Source organism: Metarhizium brunneum, chromosome 2 (assembly GCF_013426205.1).
Source record: "Metarhizium brunneum chromosome 2, complete sequence".
Taxonomy (NCBI): domain Eukaryota; kingdom Fungi; phylum Ascomycota; class Sordariomycetes; order Hypocreales; family Clavicipitaceae; genus Metarhizium; species Metarhizium brunneum.
Genome location: NC_089423.1, coordinates 2,887,302 through 2,905,931, shown reverse-complemented (window position 1 = coordinate 2,905,931; position 18,630 = coordinate 2,887,302). Strand labels below are relative to the sequence as shown.

Below are 18,630 nucleotides of genomic sequence, written 5' to 3'. Positions count from 1 at the left end.
GGTGAGGGTCCAATCTTCTCTCGAGGCTTGGGTCGGCGTGGCCGACGATGACGATGATGATCATTTTCTGAGCGGCTTGAGTGGTCCCTTAGATCGCTGAACTCGGAGATGGTTGGATTTGAGCTCGGGGTAGCGGAACGGAAAGGAAGAAGAGAGCAAAGACATTATTCAAGCCCGATAAGCAAAGATCTGGGTCATAGGCGGAGTTGGGGTTGGCTGGAAGCCTGTTGAAGCCAACCGCATAGTTTGCCAGATTGAGGCAGGGTGAAATAAATGGGATGGCCCTCCAGATGTCCTCTTTCTCTCTAGGCACGGAGTAAAGAGCAGGGGTCCCAGTTAGACATTGCAGAAGCTTGCCAGTAATACTCCGTACAAAGAACACTTATTAGGAAACCGCAAGATGGGAAGGAACGATCCCTCCTCATCGGGTCAGGCGTTGGACTGTGTGTTAGCGCGCGGTATCAAGAGACAGCACTCGAGAGTTCGTCTCAATTTTTTTTTCCCTCCGTCAACACGCTAATATTGTACAGCATTTCAAGGGTTCCGCCATCATGTCGCCTGATTTTATCTGGTCTCGTCTCTATTGGCCCATACAGCAATTTCCGTACCGCCCTAACAATGAGTGTTTCTATCCGCCGAAATATCCAGGTGTACACATCGCTAGTTAACCAGGGTTCAACTCAACGTAGGTGTCTCCTCATTGTTTTGTTGGGTGCAAACATACAGTAATGCCCAAACTGTCGAGGCATAAGATAATATCCTGTCATCCCGCTCCAAAGTGCGGCAGGATCAGTCAGCCGACATGCAATAGCTGATATAATATGCAGTGTGGGCTTATGCAGATTCAGGCTTAAGGGAATTGATCGCATCTGAGATGCTTATACGGAGCCTTGCTTACAGCAAGTCATGTGTGTGGAAGACGCGACCCTAGTTCTCTACTCAATAAGTGAATTTGAGCGCGACAATGCACAAAGGGCATGCGGTCAATGGAATAGATTTGTAAACCGAAACAAGCAAAAAGAAGTGTGGTCGTTGAGCTGGTAGGCATTCTCCCGCTACAACAAGCAAACATCACTAATAGAACTACAAGTTTTCACTGCATACCAAATCCTCCAAACTCAACAATCCCTCCTTCGTGATACCATCACGACCAGAAATCCAATACGGGATGCTCATACTTGATGGGACTTGGCGATTGTTCAAAAGTCCCCCACGTTGGTTGGCTGCTAAACTTGGCTGCTAATTTGGTTTCGATCCCTGCTGGCCCACGTGTCCTGTCGATCCCAGCAAGCCACTATGTAGCACTTGCCCATGCAAATCACTTTTTTTTTAAGTGGTGCAGGAGGCCAGGGGTTGTCAGCTTGCCTATCATCATGAGGCGGTCTACTCCGTACCATGAGGGAGCTAGGAGTACGCAACAGCGTGCCTTGATGCCCTTGACTGTCGCAAAAGCCCCAAGAGGGTTGTTGGTTCAAGGGCTTGAAGCGAGGGCGCCCGTTTGCGCCCTGCGAGAGGAGTCGACAGTATTCGACCTCTGAATGTCACTGTTCTTACTGACATGAGTGGTCCGGAGACGCCCTAATTTTATTGTTTTCTGGGTCACTTAAATGAGGGGTGTACTACTCTGTACTCTGGATGTTTCTTGGTTCTGTTTCTGTACCATGACACTGTTCTTGATTGATTGCCCACCAATATGGATAGCCGCACCTAGTCGACCAATTTAGCGAGCAGGCTGGATAAGGAAGGGGATATCTTTGGCTGCTAATATTATCAAAACATATGCCACGATAGAAAGCGTCGGGTGACGGGTAAGTGTCTTGCCAAAGACTCGGTACAACCATCTATCCACCAGCAGCGCCACCACAAATCACAGTTATCAGCTTAGTTGTGTCCTACGCAGCAAGATTTGAGGGAATAGCGACTTCTACAGTCACTCCAGTTCGACGTACAAGCAGGAGGAGCAAAACACCATAATTGTATCGAGATCAAAGCGGGCCCTTGGCAAAGGGAAACTCTGCCCCTGGTGCGGCTCTTCTTACAAGCGTCAACAGCCGAGTTTCAGTGGCGCTAGTTGCTTTTGCTAACAAACTGTCCGGTGTCATCTACATCAATTCACTATCTGGGGTACATATACCTATACGCCCGTGGAACCGCACTTTGTAAGATGACTTGTACGTCAAAGCCAGACAAGTGCATCTCTGTTTAAAGGTTGACGATACAGTTGCGTTGGAACCACAACGGCAGTACAGGAGTACACCCCAGCCGTCGGGCCTCAATGCGACCGCGTCGAGCCGATCCGCGGGACTCGCCTTGCGCCATCAAATCAATTGCGCTTTATCGAGCTATTGGCCGCCGTCGCAAAGACAACCGCGCAAATGGCGGCTCGTCCTTGAGATCCGATCGCGCATCCACTTTGTGGTGCACTCCAGTGGTCAGGACCAGGCTATATGCCAAGTTTGGCCGATAGGTCTGTATGTATGTACAGGTACTCCGTAGGGTGGTAATCACTACCAAGCTAAATCAGTACAGAATTGTCTGTCGTTATCTTTCCGAAACGAATCTACTCAGTTTGATAACTACCTAGCCACGTAGACAAAGTGTGCAAACCAGTGCATTGCCATTGCTCCCCCGACATCCGGACTCGAGCGCACGGAATGCAGCTTAGCTCATTACCATACTACAGGTTAAATTACAGATCGTATCAAGGACGTTTTATAGAGCACGTTTCGCGCATGGTGTCATCCTTCTGGAGCAACATCATCGACCACCCCCAACACTCTACTCTCTCTTAGAGCCAACGTGGCGAGCTTACGGGCGAACTTCTCCATCCAACCAGTCGCACTACATTCCAGTTACCGTGGTCAATAGCCATCTTTAGCCATGCAGCCGCATGTAGTGGTCCTTCTCTTTGCGGCCAGAGCGGCGGCTGATTCAGAGTACGTAATTTGATCGCAGTATCTTGTTTCAGAAACCGGGTTGGTTTGCGGCGGTATGCCTCAGCCCGGCAAGTCAGCTCCAAATATGGCTGATACCGGTAAGCATGAGCGAAACCGGAAGAACCCTGATATCTTGCCCGTGACGTCCACGATGCTTGAGCTTCTTTCAGGGGCATCAGTCGCTGACAGTACATGTGGCCAATTAATTAGTGTGCCATGACAATGACACGGGCTGGAGGCGCCGCGCTAAGTCTTGCATATTGACAGCGTGGTCCTCGTAGGAGCATTGTCCCAAAGCTGGAAACGGTCCGTTCTTTGTTTGGAACCTGGATTCTGTGTTTTCTGGTCCTCCTATGTCCCATCCCCAGATGACTTGGTTGGTTGGTGCATGGTTTTCGTCCAAGAATCCAAACAGCTACATTACCCCGAAATTTGCAAGGATCAAAATATCAGCTTCCTTGAAGACATGTTCTAACCAACAAGGGCCTTCCCAGTCGAGAAATCGCGGCTTGACGACCGGCAGGCGATGGGCTGTCAGGGTGCTACTGTAGAGTCAAGTCAATGCAACCGATCTGCAAACCGTGGAGAACCGTGGCTCACGCATCAGCCGCAGTTCAGATCCTCAAACATCAGAGATCAAGCACTAAATCGCAGACCCTGTGGTGGTTGGCAGCCACTGCTTTGCCATTGCGGACAACATTGGCCAGGGGACGACGGACCCAACCCGGATGCAGAGAGGAACATTTGAAGGCATTTCGCTGTGACCCATGGGCATCCGAAAAGCCAGGCCAGACGGAGCACACAGACGCTTTATTGAGCAGCTTCACAAATGCAAGCCCATTTGCAAAAGGCCATCACGGTGACGAGTTTCTGCGACATGCCTCGATGTCACTGGCCATTCATTGTATGTGGCAGCTCTTTGAAGTCAGCTTTTGTATATCCGAATCATTTGGGCTTCCGTCGCTGTCCCGATTACCGAATCACTGGCGTTTCAAATATGAAATAGATGATGCTCATTTAGGAACGAGTTTGCACTTTCTATGTTCTTCGTTTGACAGCTAGAACATACACGCGCGCGCTACAGAAGAGAAGACTTGTACATTTTACTCGACAGTGGCCTGCAATGTTAGAAGGTTATGTCGACCCGGCTAATCGAACAGCTCCAAGCCCTCCGCGGAGAGTATGTACGCTATGGCCCAGGTCGATCAAGGCCCCGATACGCCCAATTCAAACAGAATGGCATTGAGGAGGCTTGATGTGGTGGCCAAGAATTGGTGTTGGTTGAATAGAATGTTCGGCAGGTAGCAAGGTGTCTCTCGTATGAATAGTAGTCAGAATCGGGTCGATTACGCACGCCTAGCGGATCTCTCTTTATGTGTCAACATGAAACGACATATTATGAACTATGACAGCGGTATCTCGCCCTATAAGTACAAATTTACTATCCTCGTGGACGACTACCGCTTCGGCAGAGTCTGGTATCCGTGAACGGTCTCGCTGTGCGACCAGGCGCCTCTTCAAAACGGCCAGGCCCGGTACTCGGAATTGCCTTGATCACCTCTTCGGAAATTTCTACAAGCTCCACGTGTAAACGCAGGAAACTCGGAGATGGGGAGGCGACGGATCGCTATTGGCGCGCTTCCACAGCAATCAGGGAACATCGTCACACGGGACAATGCGCATCCCACAAGATGTCTTGGATTTCATCATGTTGCAACAAAGCGACGCCACCCGCCGAATAAAGTCATAAACCAGCTCTCAACCCCGTTTCGCAAGCTTCAATGTTGGGAAACAGCTGGAGAGCAAGTGGAGTCTAGGGTAGCAGCAGGCTCCTCTCTCGATACCTGAACTCAGTTGTCGTTGGAGCGCTTATTTCAATGTTTGATGCTGCCCAGCGCAGACCCGCTATCGGGAGGCAGCACCCCGCCATGGGGCCCCATTTGCCCCGCGGTTTGACATGACGGCTCCCGGGCCAGGAAACATGCAAGATTTATATCGCTGGTCGCGCGCATGTAACTTGAATTTGAAGATTCCGCAGTCAAGCAGGAATCTGCGTGTACTTGATCAAAGCCCCCAGTATGGCAAAGCGACTGTCACGACCGTATGAGAACAAGCTGGCCATCGTCACCGGCGGCTCGCGGGGTTTGTCCTCCCCCGTCCACGGGCCACAAGCACCTCCTCTTCCCGCCCGCTTGTCGACTGACCACGTCCCCGGAATACAGGAATCGGAGAAGCCGTAGCAAGACGTCTAGCCGCCAAGGGCGCCAACCTCGTCCTCGCATACACATCCGAGTCCTCCAAGGCGCGCACCGAGGCCCTCGTCGCGGAGCTCTCGACGTCGCACGGCGTCCGGTGCGCCTCGGTCCAAGCCGACCTCTCCGACCCGTCCGCGGCCGCGCCGCAAATCATATCCGCCGCGCGCGCGCTCTTCGCCGCCTACAGCCCCTCGGGCGCGTTCCAGATCGACACGCTCATCAACAACGCCGGCGTGGCGTCCAACCAGCACCTCAACGACGCGGCGCTGGGCCCCATCACCGCCGACGAGTTCGGCCGCGTGTACGCCGTCAACGTGCTCGCGCCGCTGCTCCTCACGCAGGCCGCGGCGCCGTTCCTGCCCACCGACCGCTCGGGCCGCATCGTCAACGTCTCGAGCGTCAGCTCGTCCATCGGGTACCAGGGCCAGTCGGTGTACGCGGGGAGCAAGGCGGCCGTCGAGGCCATGACGCGCACCTGGAGCAGGGAGCTGGCCGAGAGGGCGACGGTGAATGCGGTGAACCCCGGCCCGGCGTGGGGGGACATGTACGCGCAGGCGGGCGGCGCGTTCTGGAGCATCAACCAGCCGTACGTGGATGCGGCGCCGCTGGCCGCGTACCACGGGGACAGGGACGTGCTGGACGCGGTGGGCGAGGACGCAGCGAGGTTCGACAAGACGGTGCGCGAGGGCATGGCGGGGAGGAGGCCCGGCCTCACGGGGGAGATTGCCGGGACGATCGACATGTTGTGCTCGGAGGAGGCGGGCTGGACTACCGGCAGCGTGGTCTGCGCAAACGGCGGCATGAAGATGTCCATTGCATGATCGGATGGCGGTGTCTTTTTTCTTGTTTCTACGCCGAGGATTCTTCTTGTCAAGACATGTATGTGCGGCGGTTTATACTCGGTCATGGATGTGGGATACTTTCTGTCTTTTCTTCTCATTTTGCCTTCGGGGGCGATTATGAATACAGGACAACTCTTACAGTCCCGACACGTCAATAGCTCGCGTCAGCATCTCCGCCAACAACGTGCCCTGCTTCCAGATGTCATAGTGGTCGCCGCGCCCTTCGACCAGCTCGACGCTCAGCCGCTCGCCCTTGGACTTCAACAAGCTGGCCTCCAGCGCCTCGGCCTCTGAGAACGGAACCAGCGTGTCCTCGCGGCTCTGCACGAGCAGCGCGTGTCTCCCGCCGGGCCACTCCCGCGCCCAGTCCTCTATGTAGACGGGGCTGACGGCCCTCCAGACGCGCTCGTCGTCGCCAAAGGCGCCCCTCGTGAACTGCTCGTAGACCTCGCGGTGCTGGCGGTAGCCATGGCCCGGGCGCGCCACCATCTTGGGCATGTCGTAGAGCCCGTTGAGGCCGACGACCACCCGGGGCGCCTGGACGGGCGCCCTGTCCGGGTCGACTCCCCATCTCGCCGGGTTCACGACGGCCTGGAACGCCAGCGTGGCGCCGCAGCTGTGCCCCGCCAGGATGTAGTTGCTCCCGAAGCCGGCGGCGCTCTGGAGGTAGGCGATGGCGGAAAGCACGTCGAGGATGTGCCTGGGGTGCGTGGCATTGCGGCTCGGGTCGGACGGCGCGCTCGGGTGCGTCGCGTGCTGCGGGTACGGCGACAGCGAGTAGCTGACCGAGGCGAAGGCGACGGGGGCCTCGCGGGAGGCGAGCCAGGCCGGGGAGAGGCTCTTCAGCGCGGGCGCCAGGTTGTCGGCCGTATCGAGCGGATCTCGCCACGCGCCGCCGTGGATGTAGACGATCCAGAGCGTGGTGTCGGGGGGAGGGAGCCACGACGGCGAGGGCGCTCTGGGTTCGTCCGGTGCATACTTGGTCGGGACCCAGACATGGACGTGCTGGAGGCTGTTGGACGGACGGGTGTAGGGGACGCGAGACTTGTGCAACATGGGCACTGCAAGGTGATGCTGCCGCTGCCACGGCGTGGACGACCAGCTGTGGTGGATATCGGCCATTGGCATTGCTGAGTGGCTCAGACGTCGGATGCGGTCGGACAGGCGTGGCAGACACGCCGAATGGTGGCTTGTGCGGGAGAAGAGGTCAACGGTACCAGGTCTTAGCAGACAAAAGGGAGTTTCTGTTCTAGAAGCCAGGACGACAGCATTTTCGACGTGGGAACAAGGTGAATGTGCAGTCTGGTTTCTAATAAATACCAGACTAGACTAGTATTTGTTTGCCAAGCGCCCCAGCAGCCGGGACAAACTGTATCCACATGCATCAAACAGACTAGAGACTAGACTAAACACGGCGGGGTTTCTTTCGGGTTGCGGGCTGCGGGAGGCGGGAGGCGGGAGGCGGCTTGGAAACGGCATCATGTCTGGTAGCTTCCGCTCCCAATATTTGCTTGGGTCGTCGGATCGGCGGCATTCGGCAGCGGAATGGCTCCAACGCGCCGTCTACACCCGATGCGAATACCCAGGCACTTGGCAACAGCAGCCGGAAGCAGGTACCTGGCATCTCGACCAGACCTCGTCGTCTTTTTCTTCCCTTGAATAGTGAAATCGGCCGACGAAGCCCCGGATGCGGACGCGGCACGGCAGTAGCACGGCAGCACGGCAGCACGGGAGTGCCGTGGCTCCATGTTCAAATCTCACCTACTAGCCACTAAACTCAGGAGGCAGATTGTACAGTGAGAGGCAAAAAGTGTTTGACCATTGACACCAAGTGCCTGACTATCGCGTTTCATATCATCATATACTATAGTATACTAGTGTATACTTCTCGGTGGGCAAGTATATTCTGCCACAGACTACGTAGATGCAGCCGCAGGTGTACGCCAAAGTCCCCGCTGATCCGTCATCCGAAAACCCCGGGCCGCATTTGATAATGCGTGAAGCCGACCCGCCTCGATCCGGCGTCGCTTCCCATTCATCCGAGTCGCGAGAATTTCCTCCTCTGCTTTACCAACCACCCTGCACAGTTCCATTGCAATACGGCCCCGTTTACTTGGAGCCTCAACAGCTACTGCTCAAACAGGGAATGGGAACAATGCCCTTGGAGACCTCCCCGGGAGGTTGCGGGACAATGCGAATTTCCGGAAGTGTAAAGGGCGCATGGGAAGACAAGGTGTCGACCCAACCCGTCAGTTTTTCAAGATGGCGCAAGGCGCCGGCGGGAGAATCGCCAGAACCCTCGTGGCCCGCCAGCTTGGTAGCCACGAATGTGAGACCGCGTTCATGATGGGTTGTGCCGATGATGCCCGTGCCAGACGGCAAGTCGTGCGCGTAGCTGCTGGAAGCAGGCCCGTCGTTGTACCTTGGAACAATGAAGGGCTCCTCGGGTGCTTTTTGGAATCCCATCTCGTAACCCCAAGTCATGCCCTGAATTCCCAAGAGGACACCATTCATTGGCAGGTAAAGATCCATGGCGCCATGCGCAATAATGACGTTTTTCGTCGCGTCAATAACAAACGGCAAGACATCCTGGCCAGACGGAGGCGATTCGTCTCTCGCGTTTGCAAAGACCTTGTCCCGGCACGGCACCCACTGCACATCCATAGGCGCGTTGATGGCCGCCTTGACGTCCTGTCGGTCGAACCAGGGCGCGCCGCTGCCCTTGATGGGGTCAAACTGAGGCGGACACTTGCTCATGATGTTGTACATGGAGGCGCACGGGTTCAGCTCCGTAATTTTGTCAAAGACGGTGGTAAACAAATTAACGCAGGACTGGCGAGGAAAGACAAACCCTTCGGCGCCTTCCTCATAGCCAGGGAGTTGCGTGGGCTGCGGGCCGTGAGGAGGGTACTGCAGATATTTCTTCTCGTATGACGTGAAGTTGCAGTCGTGGGCAGTATTGTGCCACTGCTGCCGAGTTTCTTCGTCAACGGGCAAATTGTCGCGGTTCATGTCTGTGAAGCTGCTCACCACCACGTTGGTTTGAATGTGGCGGTCAAACATGATGCCGTCGTAAATCAGTAGACCCTTGAAGATGTAGAACGGATTCTTGATAAAGTGCTTGGCAATGTGTGGACCGTACATGCCGCCGTAGGACTCGGTCGCAATATAAATGTCGTACCGCCTGACGTCAAAGACGTTGACAAAGTTCTTCCAGAAGCCCAGGAACTGCTTTGCAACCTCGTCGTCATTTTTCGCGGTAGCCTTGCCCCTGGCAAACCCCGTCGTCACAGGCTGGTCGACCCAAACCACGTTGGTCAAGGTATTGAACGCCCAAGGATTCTTGAGCGGCTTCTTCATGCCGGGCTTCCACAGAAACGGACCGTTCTGGTGGGAGAGGCCGAAGAGGGAAGAGCAGCCGGGCTAAGAGCAGATGAGTTATTAGCTGATGCCACAAGAGGCCAGCTGCCATGTCGTGTGGAAATTGTGGGCGACTTACACCACCGCCTAGCCAAATGACAATCTCCTTCTTTTTTTTCCTGAATTCCCTGGTGGAGGTAGGGAAGAACCAAAAGTACAAGTGGTCCGTTTCATCAGGCTGGATGGTTACGGGCAACAGACCGGCATACGACTCTCCAATGTCAAAGTCAATATCGGGGATCGCCGTCCCGTTAACAACATACTCTTTGATGGTGGTCAGCATAAGTAACTGAGATGAACCGCTGGGGTGTAAACAGCAAACTTACTGGAACTAGCATCGGTGAGCCATTTCGACGAACCTACGGGCATGGCAGAACTGATGCAGAGCCACACGAGTGGCAAAAGCCAGTGATATTTCATGTTGAATCATGTGCCAGAAGCATATGCGATGACGAGGCTCGATCAACCGAAAAGGAGAAGAGTTGTACTATTTGTACGTTGTTGTCCTGATTGCTAGCTGGCCGGCACCCTCCCCCTACATGTTCAATCTTCACATATACCCACATGGCCGCAGCTTATTTCAGAAAAACCAAGGAGGCTTGACCTACTACCATGATTTTTCTTTACAGCCATAGCCTAGACGGGGCCGGCGCATTTTCGGTCTGCAAGCTAGTCCGGTACGGCTGTTCGCGCCGCCCAGAGTAGCGTTGTAATATTCTGTAGTGTAAACCCAGCTTGAGGTTAACTTCGATCAGGGTTTTTGGGTGTTGCAAAAAGTGGCACTATGTTCTAGTGAATATCAGTGGGAGGCAAAAAGGATCTGACTAGACCAAGTACTTACCAGTCACGCTTTATGCTTGATACTATAAATATGGTTTACTATATTTTAGTGTAATTGAAAATAGAATTCCCCCTGGCAAAAGGGGATTTGTCGTGCCATACTTTGTTTAGTATGCTCTAAAATACTGCAACCTACTCGTGTATCGGTGCGCAGACCGTGTATTCTCTTGTTTCTGACTGGTTTTTGGCTTGGTACGGCCCGACATGTGAGGGACCGCACGGAGGGATCTACGAAAAGGCCACAAGAGCTCGTGATGCAACTGACAAGTTGGATTGCAAAGGAGCTAGAAAAAAGAAAAGCTTGATCATGATGTGAAAGGAAAGAGCTAGTTAGAAGATATACTTGAGTGCCTCACACGTGACTGTGTGGACCCTAACCCAGCATTGTGTTTCCAGATGCAAGCTTGCACGATACTTGTAATGCTTGTATTATCATTTGTCTTTGAAAATAAAACAAAGAACACTTAAAAAGCATACCTGTGTATATTGCTTAATAGGCAAATACATTCTGCCACAGGCTGTAATCCAGGCCATCTAGAAAGCGAGGCGCAGTCTCAGAGTTGCATGGTGCCAAGGCGGGAGAAGGCCAAGGACAAGGACAAGACCGTGTCTCGACGGTCCTGAATGATTGGCCCCTCGATGCCCCTCCTGCCGCCTCCTGCCGCCTCCTTCCGCCTCCCGATTAAAGCTGCCCCGCATCCAGGCCTCCGTTCCAGGCCTCCCGTCAGCCAGTGACGCAGCTCACGCCACAGTTTACGCTGCAACATGTGTTGCCCACCATCTCTCTTGTCCTCCATCCGACTGGAACAAACAAAGAAAGCGGCGTGGCTCGTTCGTGGCGCGATACACAAACAAAACGACTCCAACTTCAATCTTCTATCCCCCACGCTCTATACGAAACCATTTCCTTCCTTTACCCCCATTCAAACACGACCATCAACATCCAACAGAGCCCCTCCGTTTCCGATAGCTTCAGCCCCGCCATCGTCATCCAAACGTCGCCGTCGCGCCACACAACCGCCAACCATGCCTCCCCCCATCGACATCAGCTCGCTCAACAAGGACTCCTCCTCAGAGTACGAGCCTAGAATCATATCCATCCTCTCCAATGCCATCAACGAGCTGGCCCCCACGGAGCTCTCGGCCGAAACCACCGCCGGCGAGATTGACAAGCTCTACCCCTCTGACGTTTCCGCGGCCGAAGGCTTCCTCTGGAGCTTCTGGACGCTCCTCGTCGCCGTGGCCAAGAAGATACCCGCTGATGATGCCCGTCAGCAACTCCTCGTCACGACCATCGGGAAGCTCAAAAACAAGCGGGACGAAGAGGTTGAGATGTGGGGGCAGAAGACGCGAGTTTGGACTGAACTGCCCATGCTTGGACCCGTCATGAGAGACGAGTGGAATTGTGTGTATCCCCTCCCCCCCTTTTCTTTGAATCAAAGCGCATCGTAGTTAACAGCCGGTGGTTGTAGTGTCTCCCGATTTCGATGGCTCAGAAAAGGACAATGCCACCATTCAGGAATGGATCTCGCTCAACTCCTTTGCGGCAAGAATGTACGGCGCTTCGCTGCAGCCGTGGGTGAATCTGGGCATTTGGGAGCTGCGCTCTGGCCTGGAAGAACCACCCGAGGATCGACCAAACGCCAAGGACACGAGGATTGCCACGGCATACGAGTGGATTGTTCACGCCGGCAAGGCGCTGTATGCCAACGGACGGCAGGCCCAGCAACTGGACGCGATGGAACAGCGGGCCTTGAAGCCTGGATCTTTGCTCAAGATTGAGGCTTCCGGGCTGAGCAGTGACCGGTGGAATTTCTGGAGCGAGAGAATTGGAGTTTTGGGTGCTACGGCTGGGAGCGGAGCGGCCAAGGAGAAGGCGCAGAAGGCCTTGGAAACGATGAAGAAAATTGAGGGCAACTAAGAAGGGGGGGGTTATACACGACTTGCCAAAACTCGTGGCTGTGCCACTCGATAGACTGCCAATATACGGCGCTTCACTAAAGCAAAAAAAATCTCATAAGCGTGGTATCCTGTCCCCCCTCCTCTTTATATATATACTATGACGACGACGTCAATGCTTCTTATTTCACACTCAAGGCAGTAAAACACACTCCGTACGCCAAATATCCGCATCCAACCCCCGTTCTACGCGTAAATCATGTCCATGTCGTCCTCGTCCTCGTCATCGCCCTCCTGCACAGCAGCAACTTTCTTCTTGCCCATCTCCTCCCTGCACATGGGACACGTGCCCTTGCTCCTGAGCCACGGCCCGACGCACTCGAGGTCAAACCGATGGGCGCCCTTGCACGGCAGCTCCACGACAAGGCAGTACGGGTCCTCGAGGTAGGGGATCTTGCAAATGGCGCAGTCGTCGTCGGCGCGCAGCGTCTTGCGGCCCACGCGGTCCAGCGCGTCGAGGAACTCCTGGCCGACGCCGCGCAGGCGGTCGGGCGGGTCGAGGATGTCCCCGTCCAGCGTGTCGACCAGGTCCATGAGGAAGGTGCGGTTCTCGGCGGTCGGGGCGGTGCTCGCCAGGGTCTGCATCTGGTCCTGGAGGAGGCGGAAGATGTTGGCCATGTCGGGCAGCGTGGGCGTCGCGTGCGGGTTGTTGTGCGGGGTGGCGGTGCCCGAGTCGCTGACGCGGCTGAGCAGGGAGAAGAACGAGTCCATGTTTACGCGGCGGGAGCGCGGCTGCGTCTCTGCGAACTGGACGTTGTGCTCGACTGGTGGGCTGTTTAGTCTCGTGGGAGGGGAGGAGGGGAGAGAGGAGAGGGGGGGGAAGGGAAGCACTTACCTTCGTATTGTGTTGCCATGGCTGCGGCGTGATGGGTGGTTTTTTTCGGACTTGCAGAGTGAGTGAATGGGCGGCGGGTGGGATGGTGGTTTGGGTTGGGAAGGGGGATCGTGAGATGGTGGCCGTTGGTGCTTGTGTTGGGGTCGGCAGTAGGCAGACGACGGGCGTCGCAAGTCGTCTGGTGTAGTTACATCTAGCTGAGAGCTTGGAGGCGGAGGGAAAGAGCTCTCGAGCAGCTGCTTGACGTCGTGTCGGGTGGGGCCGCGGCGGCGGGTGCTTTCAGGGTCCCGCACCATGTTGATTTCTTGGGCAAGGATAAGTTTGCCTCTATCTAGGAGCCACATGGTCGAATTTACACATTACATCCATCCGTTGTTAGAGCTCACTACCATTATGCATTTTATTGAAACCAGCTACACAATGCGAGGTTCTTGTTGAATCACCGCCGAAACTGCACGTCAAGGAATACCGCCTAGAAGAACCTCCTCCCGTTGCCTACATCAGAGCCGCAGCCGCCGCAGCAAGAGCTACAAATCCAACAAGAGAAGCATCCGCACCAACTCGACCACCCTGGGCTACAAGCACGGAAGCAGTCGTGCCCGCAGCTCCCACTGGGCTGGATGTAGGTCCTGCAGGAGTAGGCTGCTGGCCCCCGGATGTGAGATGCGCAAGGCTCGAGCCGCCCTCGGTCTTGTCGGGGACGTTTCCGGACGGAGCAGCCGTTCTGTTGCCGGAGATGACGGCGGATGAAATGCCGGCGCTAATTATCCCATCAGCGATTGTATTTTTCAGCGCACGGTTAAACGAGCATACCTTGGCAGAGACTTGGTGTGCGTCAGAGTGCAAGGACAGTCGGTAATCGTCAAGGTCGTCGCCTGAAAAAACCCATCAACGTCAATGAAACTGGAAGTCGATACGCACGTTTTGCTTACCTCGGACACAACATATGTCCTGGGGCCTTGCGTAAACGTCGTCGAGCCGGGGCAGTAGGTGGTATAAGAGTTGACCACCTCGGTGACGGTGGTGATGCCACCCGCAGCAGCGGTGCGTGTGCTTGTGCTGGTCGTCTTATCCGTGGCAGCAATACCAGACTGAGAAGTCATAGTCGAATTGCGGCTGTCAGAACCGGACCCCTTTTTGACGAGGGTAAAGTCGTCGCCGCTGCTCCCGTCGCTCCCCTTGACAAACGACCACGTCAGCACCGTCTCATTGTGAATGGTCAGCTTGCTGAACCCGTAATGTGACTGGTCCAGCACGCAGGTAATGTTCAGCGGAGACTGGCCCTTGGAAAGAGTGCTGTGACTCTCAATGTTGCCAGCCATACCGTTGATGATGTGCGTGATGGATTTGCCGGGGTTGGTGCGGTACGTGTTGTTGTTGATAATCGCGGCCTTGTCGATGGTGCCGTTGTTCCCGAGGGGAAACGTTCGCTCATACCAGTGAATGTGACTTGATGGGGGATTAGAATCAGCCAGGCTGCTATTCACATGGATCGCGGTTCCGTGGTTTGAACCTACCCAGACAAGTACGCATCAACACCGTACTTCAAGAACAGGCCCTCGAACGCATCCCGCATGTTTTTCTGGTACGCCGACACCTGTGAACTGTACATGGGTCGATGGCTCATGGCGATGACCCATGGTGTCTTTTCCCTGTCGACACTGGCAAGGTCCTTCTCCAGCCAGCGGTATTGCTCGTACGACTCCTTGGTGTAGATGCTCCCGTCAACAGCGCCAAATGGACCGCTGTCGGTGATGAAGGTCTCGTTCTCCTTGGGCTTGGACTCACCACCCTTGACGTCCCGCGAAAACGGCCACTCGGGGCTGTAGGGATAGTCCGTCTCGCCATTGAAGGAGATGAAGTGGGCCAAGCCGTAGTCGAACGAGTACCAGAAGTTGGTTACGCCTCCGGATTCTCGGCCGGGCATGCGGAAGCGGTGCTGGTAGGCAGTGTAGTTCCTTTCCTCTCACGGTTAGCCACTTTGTCAACCTCCCGAGGTCGAATCCGGTGAACCCCAGGCTTTCTTACCGCTGTGACGGGGGACAGCTGTAGTACGTCAACTTGTTGGACTTGGGCGACGTGCTGTTGGGCTCGTTCCTGTTCAGATACGAAGCCAGCAGCTGACCTGGCCCGTCGAATTCCGCACACGCAGCCTCGTGGTTTCCCGGCAGAACCATGTACGGCACCTTCATGGAGATGCCGTTGATCCACTGCTGCCAAAGATCCCAATTCGACTCGTACAGCACGCTCATGTCGCCGCCCCGAGGACCCCCCTGGTTGGGAACCTCGCCCGCCGGAAGGGGAGTCTCATAGTCGGGCGTAACGCCGCCGGGGAGCTCGCTGCCGGTGCCGTTGTAGCACACTGGCCAGTCGCTTGCGCAGGGCAGGATGCCGCTAAACCAGTCGTCTGCGTAGGAGATGTCGCCGCCGTGCCAGGCAAACGCGACTCCCTCGTCGACGGCCTTGTTGAGCTCCCTGAAAGTGCCGCCGGCATTGGTGTACCCCATGTCGTTGAGGACGGCGACAGTAAAGGCCCTTTTGCTCCCGGCCTCACGGGCAGTCTTGAAGCTCAAAACCTCGGAAGCAGTGGTGCCGTTGGCGGCAGGGATCTTGTAATAGTAGGTTGTGTCGGGGCTGAGGTTGCGGATCTGGACGTCATGATAGAACTGGCTGCACTGGGTGACGGCGACCCGAGAGCACGGCGGAGTGCGGTCATACCTATACGTGTAAGAAGAGCACAAGAAGAGTCACGACATGCTGGATTTGGCATGGTTTGATGCTCGGGAAAGAAACCTACGAGCGGCTCGATCCAGTAGCAATGCTGGTCAACGAGCCAGCGCTCGTTCCCCATGCCACGGAAGGGGAGGCGCCGAGACCAAAGGGAGTCTGGTAATGAATGTTGACCCCGTTTCCCGCATAGGAAAGAGAAATGACATTGACGTTGTTGCTGGGATTCGCCCTGGCAGGCTTCACAGCAGGCGGCTCGACCAGACGGGGAAATCCCTTGCCGTTTCCCTCGACCGTCTTGTCGACCCAATCTCCAATGGGGACATCGGGGCCATTGTACGGGTATCTCTCGTCAGCCGTAGGCTTAGACTGGGCAGAAGAAGCCAGGGCTGAGCCGACAATGGCGGCGGCGGCGATCTTCATGGTGTCTTTTGCGTCGGCTGCGTAGGGCCTCACTTGTCAAGAGACCAGAGTCGGAGAGACAACACGCGAGAAAGCGAAGTTTGACAGACTAGCGCTCCGGACTGGTCTTTCTTTTACCGGCTGGAAAGATACAAATCGGATATTGGACTGACGACGGCCCGGCTAAGTCCATTAGACCAGGGACGATGGCACCATGTACCGGATATCGGCAACGTTGATAGAGAGACTAGCAATCATCACGGTCCCGGATTTAGCTACGCGTCGAATTCCCTGCGTGTGTGCGACACGTGCAGCTGTCATACATGTGTAATGGCTGCATTGCGATGCGCTGGCGACGTGATTCGACATGTCCAGGGACATGTGTGTGTTACTCTATTGCATATTACGGACGACACTCAAGTTGTTGCAATTTGGTCCAGTTTGGTCCCATGCGGCCGGTTATTATGGGCACTAGATGTCAAATTACATGCTTGTATGTATGTATGTATATGTATAGTTCGGGACCGGAAGATGCAAGCTAAAGAATTGGGTTGGCAAGGGTCGCGCCGCATCCACAAGCGTCCCGTCTTCTCAGCACGTGGGCGTGCCGATATTGCCGGTCGGCCGTGAGACGAGGAGGAGTTTGTGGTGCTTGATTCACGAAGCATGTTGTTTTCCCTGCCTATGCGAGAATTGGCTTGCGCTGGTCGACTTTGCAGGAGATGAAGCAGGAATCGCAGAGTTGGCGCTCTGGGCCAGTCGCCTTATTCTTGTTGATACAAGATTTGACTTCTAGGCCCGCTCTGTGTACCAGAGCAATATCCTTGGTCACGGTTTGTATCCCATGAGTATTTGTGCCCCAGCGATAACCAAGATCAATCTCTTGTCCGTTCTACTTATACGGGTGAGTTTCTGGCTCTGGCAGCGTCGATTTCCGCAGATCAATTCGCGGAGCCGGCAGTGAATAGAGAAGGCAGGCGAAACGAAAGAGGAGAAAAGAGAACGAAAGTAAAGGTAAAGGGAAACAATCTTAGAGACACATCCTGTACTACCACGATCCTTGTGATGGATACATCAAGTTCGAAAAGGGATGGCTTGTGCGAGCAGCCGTGTAAGGCGATTGGCTAGATTCCGCTGCCAACAACAAGTTCATACTACTTGTGAGATCCAAATGCCAAATCAGGCCGTAAATAAGTCGTCTGTACGGAGTATTTGCATCCCTTTACCAAGCGCAATCGGAACTTGTCGGTTATTGAGCCCTGCTGAACTGGCCATTGCGTGTCGTGGCACTCGATGAAATGCACGAGACAGTCCAGATGTCCCGTCGCACCAAAAACTTGGCATGGCCACGCCACATAACTTTGTGTGTTAGTACCCTCTATATATGCTACCCACCTAGCTGCCTAAGGAGGCAGGTATGCAGCGCCGCGCCTTCCGTCCCGCCCTCCCGCCAACTCCGCTCTTGCCTCCCAAGCTACTCGGCAGATGTCACAGTAGCTTGAGCTCTGAGAGCTTGACCTCAGACTCGGGCTTGAGCTTGCCCACAACTCAGCCATCTATTGCCGCCTCAACCTGGCCTTTTTGATCCTCCATCCAAGCCCCTCGCCGAACTGATTTTTACCACCTCCATACCCGAGTACTCGATCACCATGTCTGCCGCCGTCATCGGCTCCACCGGCCTCGTCGGCTCGCACATCCTATCCAACCTCCTAGCCGGCGACATCTACAAGCCCGTCCACACAATCACCCGCCGCGCCCCCAAGCCCTCCTCGCCGAACCTCAGCTCCATCGTCGACGCCGACACCACCAAATGGGCCGCCGCGCTGACCGGCCTCTCGCCCGCCCCAGCCGCCGTCTTCTCCGCCCTGGGCACCACGCGCGCCCAGGCCGGCGGTCTCGAGAACCAGCGCAAGATTGACCACGACCTCAACATCGAGCTGGCCAGGGCGGCCAAGGAAGCCGGCGTCGCCACGTTTGTATTCATCTCCAGCGCCGGCTCCGACGGCCTCCTGTCCGGCTGGGCCCCCTACAGCAAGATGAAGAAGGGGGTGGAGGATGCCGTCAGGGAGCTCGGCTTCGACCACGCCATTATCCTGCGGCCCGGTATGATCCTGGGAGAGCGCGAGACCAGCCGCGCCGCCGAGGGGTTCGCGCAAGCCGCCGTGAGGGGCTTGGGCAAGCTCAGCAGCGGCGTCCAGGATGCCCTGGGGCAGGACGCCGATGCTATTGCCAGGGCGGCTGTCAAGGCTGCCCAGCTGGCGGGCGAGAACAAGGCGCCCGACAAGTTTTGGATCATTGGGGGGCATGAGATTTTGAAACTGGCACGTGCTGGGAAGGAGGAGCCTAAGGCTGCGGAATCTTCAAAGTAATCGTGCGAGTTGTAATGCGGGTTGAGTTTGTTCGACGTAATTGGG

General features: G+C 55.5%; 7 protein-coding genes across 7 annotated transcripts; 3 read left to right on the top strand and 4 right to left on the bottom strand.

The window, feature by feature from the left end:
- Positions 1–5,014: 5,014 nt before the first annotated feature.
- On the top strand, positions 5,015–6,012 carry lxr4 (L-xylo-3-hexulose reductase; the record flags this gene model as incomplete). Its single annotated transcript, XM_014691708.1, has 2 exons — positions 5,015–5,078; positions 5,159–6,012. The coding sequence occupies 2 exons, from the start codon at positions 5,015–5,017 to the stop codon at positions 6,010–6,012; spliced, it is 918 nt and encodes a 305-aa protein (XP_014547194.1).
- A 156-nt stretch (positions 6,013–6,168) lies between these two features.
- BNA7 (Kynurenine formamidase) lies at positions 6,169–7,161 on the bottom strand (the record flags this gene model as incomplete). The annotated part of the gene is made up of 1 exon (XM_014691707.1): positions 6,169–7,161. The coding sequence occupies one exon, from the start codon at positions 7,159–7,161 to the stop codon at positions 6,169–6,171; it is 993 nt and encodes a 330-aa protein (XP_014547193.1).
- A 993-nt stretch (positions 7,162–8,154) lies between these two features.
- Positions 8,155–9,873, bottom strand: G6M90_00g038340 (uncharacterized protein; the record flags this gene model as incomplete). Its single annotated transcript, XM_014691706.1, has 3 exons — positions 8,155–9,456; positions 9,533–9,717; positions 9,780–9,873. The coding sequence occupies 3 exons, from the start codon at positions 9,871–9,873 to the stop codon at positions 8,155–8,157; spliced, it is 1,581 nt and encodes a 526-aa protein (XP_014547192.1).
- Positions 9,874–11,319: 1,446 nt separating this feature from the next.
- Positions 11,320–12,214, top strand: G6M90_00g038330 (uncharacterized protein; the record flags this gene model as incomplete). The annotated part of the gene is made up of 2 exons (XM_014691705.1): positions 11,320–11,698; positions 11,766–12,214. The coding sequence occupies 2 exons, from the start codon at positions 11,320–11,322 to the stop codon at positions 12,212–12,214; spliced, it is 828 nt and encodes a 275-aa protein (XP_014547191.1).
- A 224-nt stretch (positions 12,215–12,438) lies between these two features.
- G6M90_00g038320 (uncharacterized protein) lies at positions 12,439–13,106 on the bottom strand (the record flags this gene model as incomplete). The annotated part of the gene is made up of 2 exons (XM_066130237.1): positions 12,439–13,016; positions 13,088–13,106. The coding sequence occupies 2 exons, from the start codon at positions 13,104–13,106 to the stop codon at positions 12,439–12,441; spliced, it is 597 nt and encodes a 198-aa protein (XP_065986369.1).
- A 476-nt stretch (positions 13,107–13,582) lies between these two features.
- On the bottom strand, positions 13,583–16,237 carry aphA_1 (Acid phosphatase; the record flags this gene model as incomplete). Its single annotated transcript, XM_014691703.1, has 6 exons — positions 13,583–13,847; positions 13,901–13,962; positions 14,020–14,536; positions 14,605–15,045; positions 15,116–15,805; positions 15,885–16,237. 6 exons carry the CDS (start codon positions 16,235–16,237, stop codon positions 13,583–13,585), a joined length of 2,328 nt encoding a protein of 775 aa, XP_014547189.1.
- Positions 16,238–17,865: 1,628 nt separating this feature from the next.
- fmp522_0 (Protein fmp52-2) lies at positions 17,866–18,585 on the top strand (the record flags this gene model as incomplete). The annotated part of the gene is made up of 1 exon (XM_014691702.1): positions 17,866–18,585. The coding sequence occupies one exon, from the start codon at positions 17,866–17,868 to the stop codon at positions 18,583–18,585; it is 720 nt and encodes a 239-aa protein (XP_014547188.1).
- Positions 18,586–18,630: the final 45 nt, after the last annotated feature.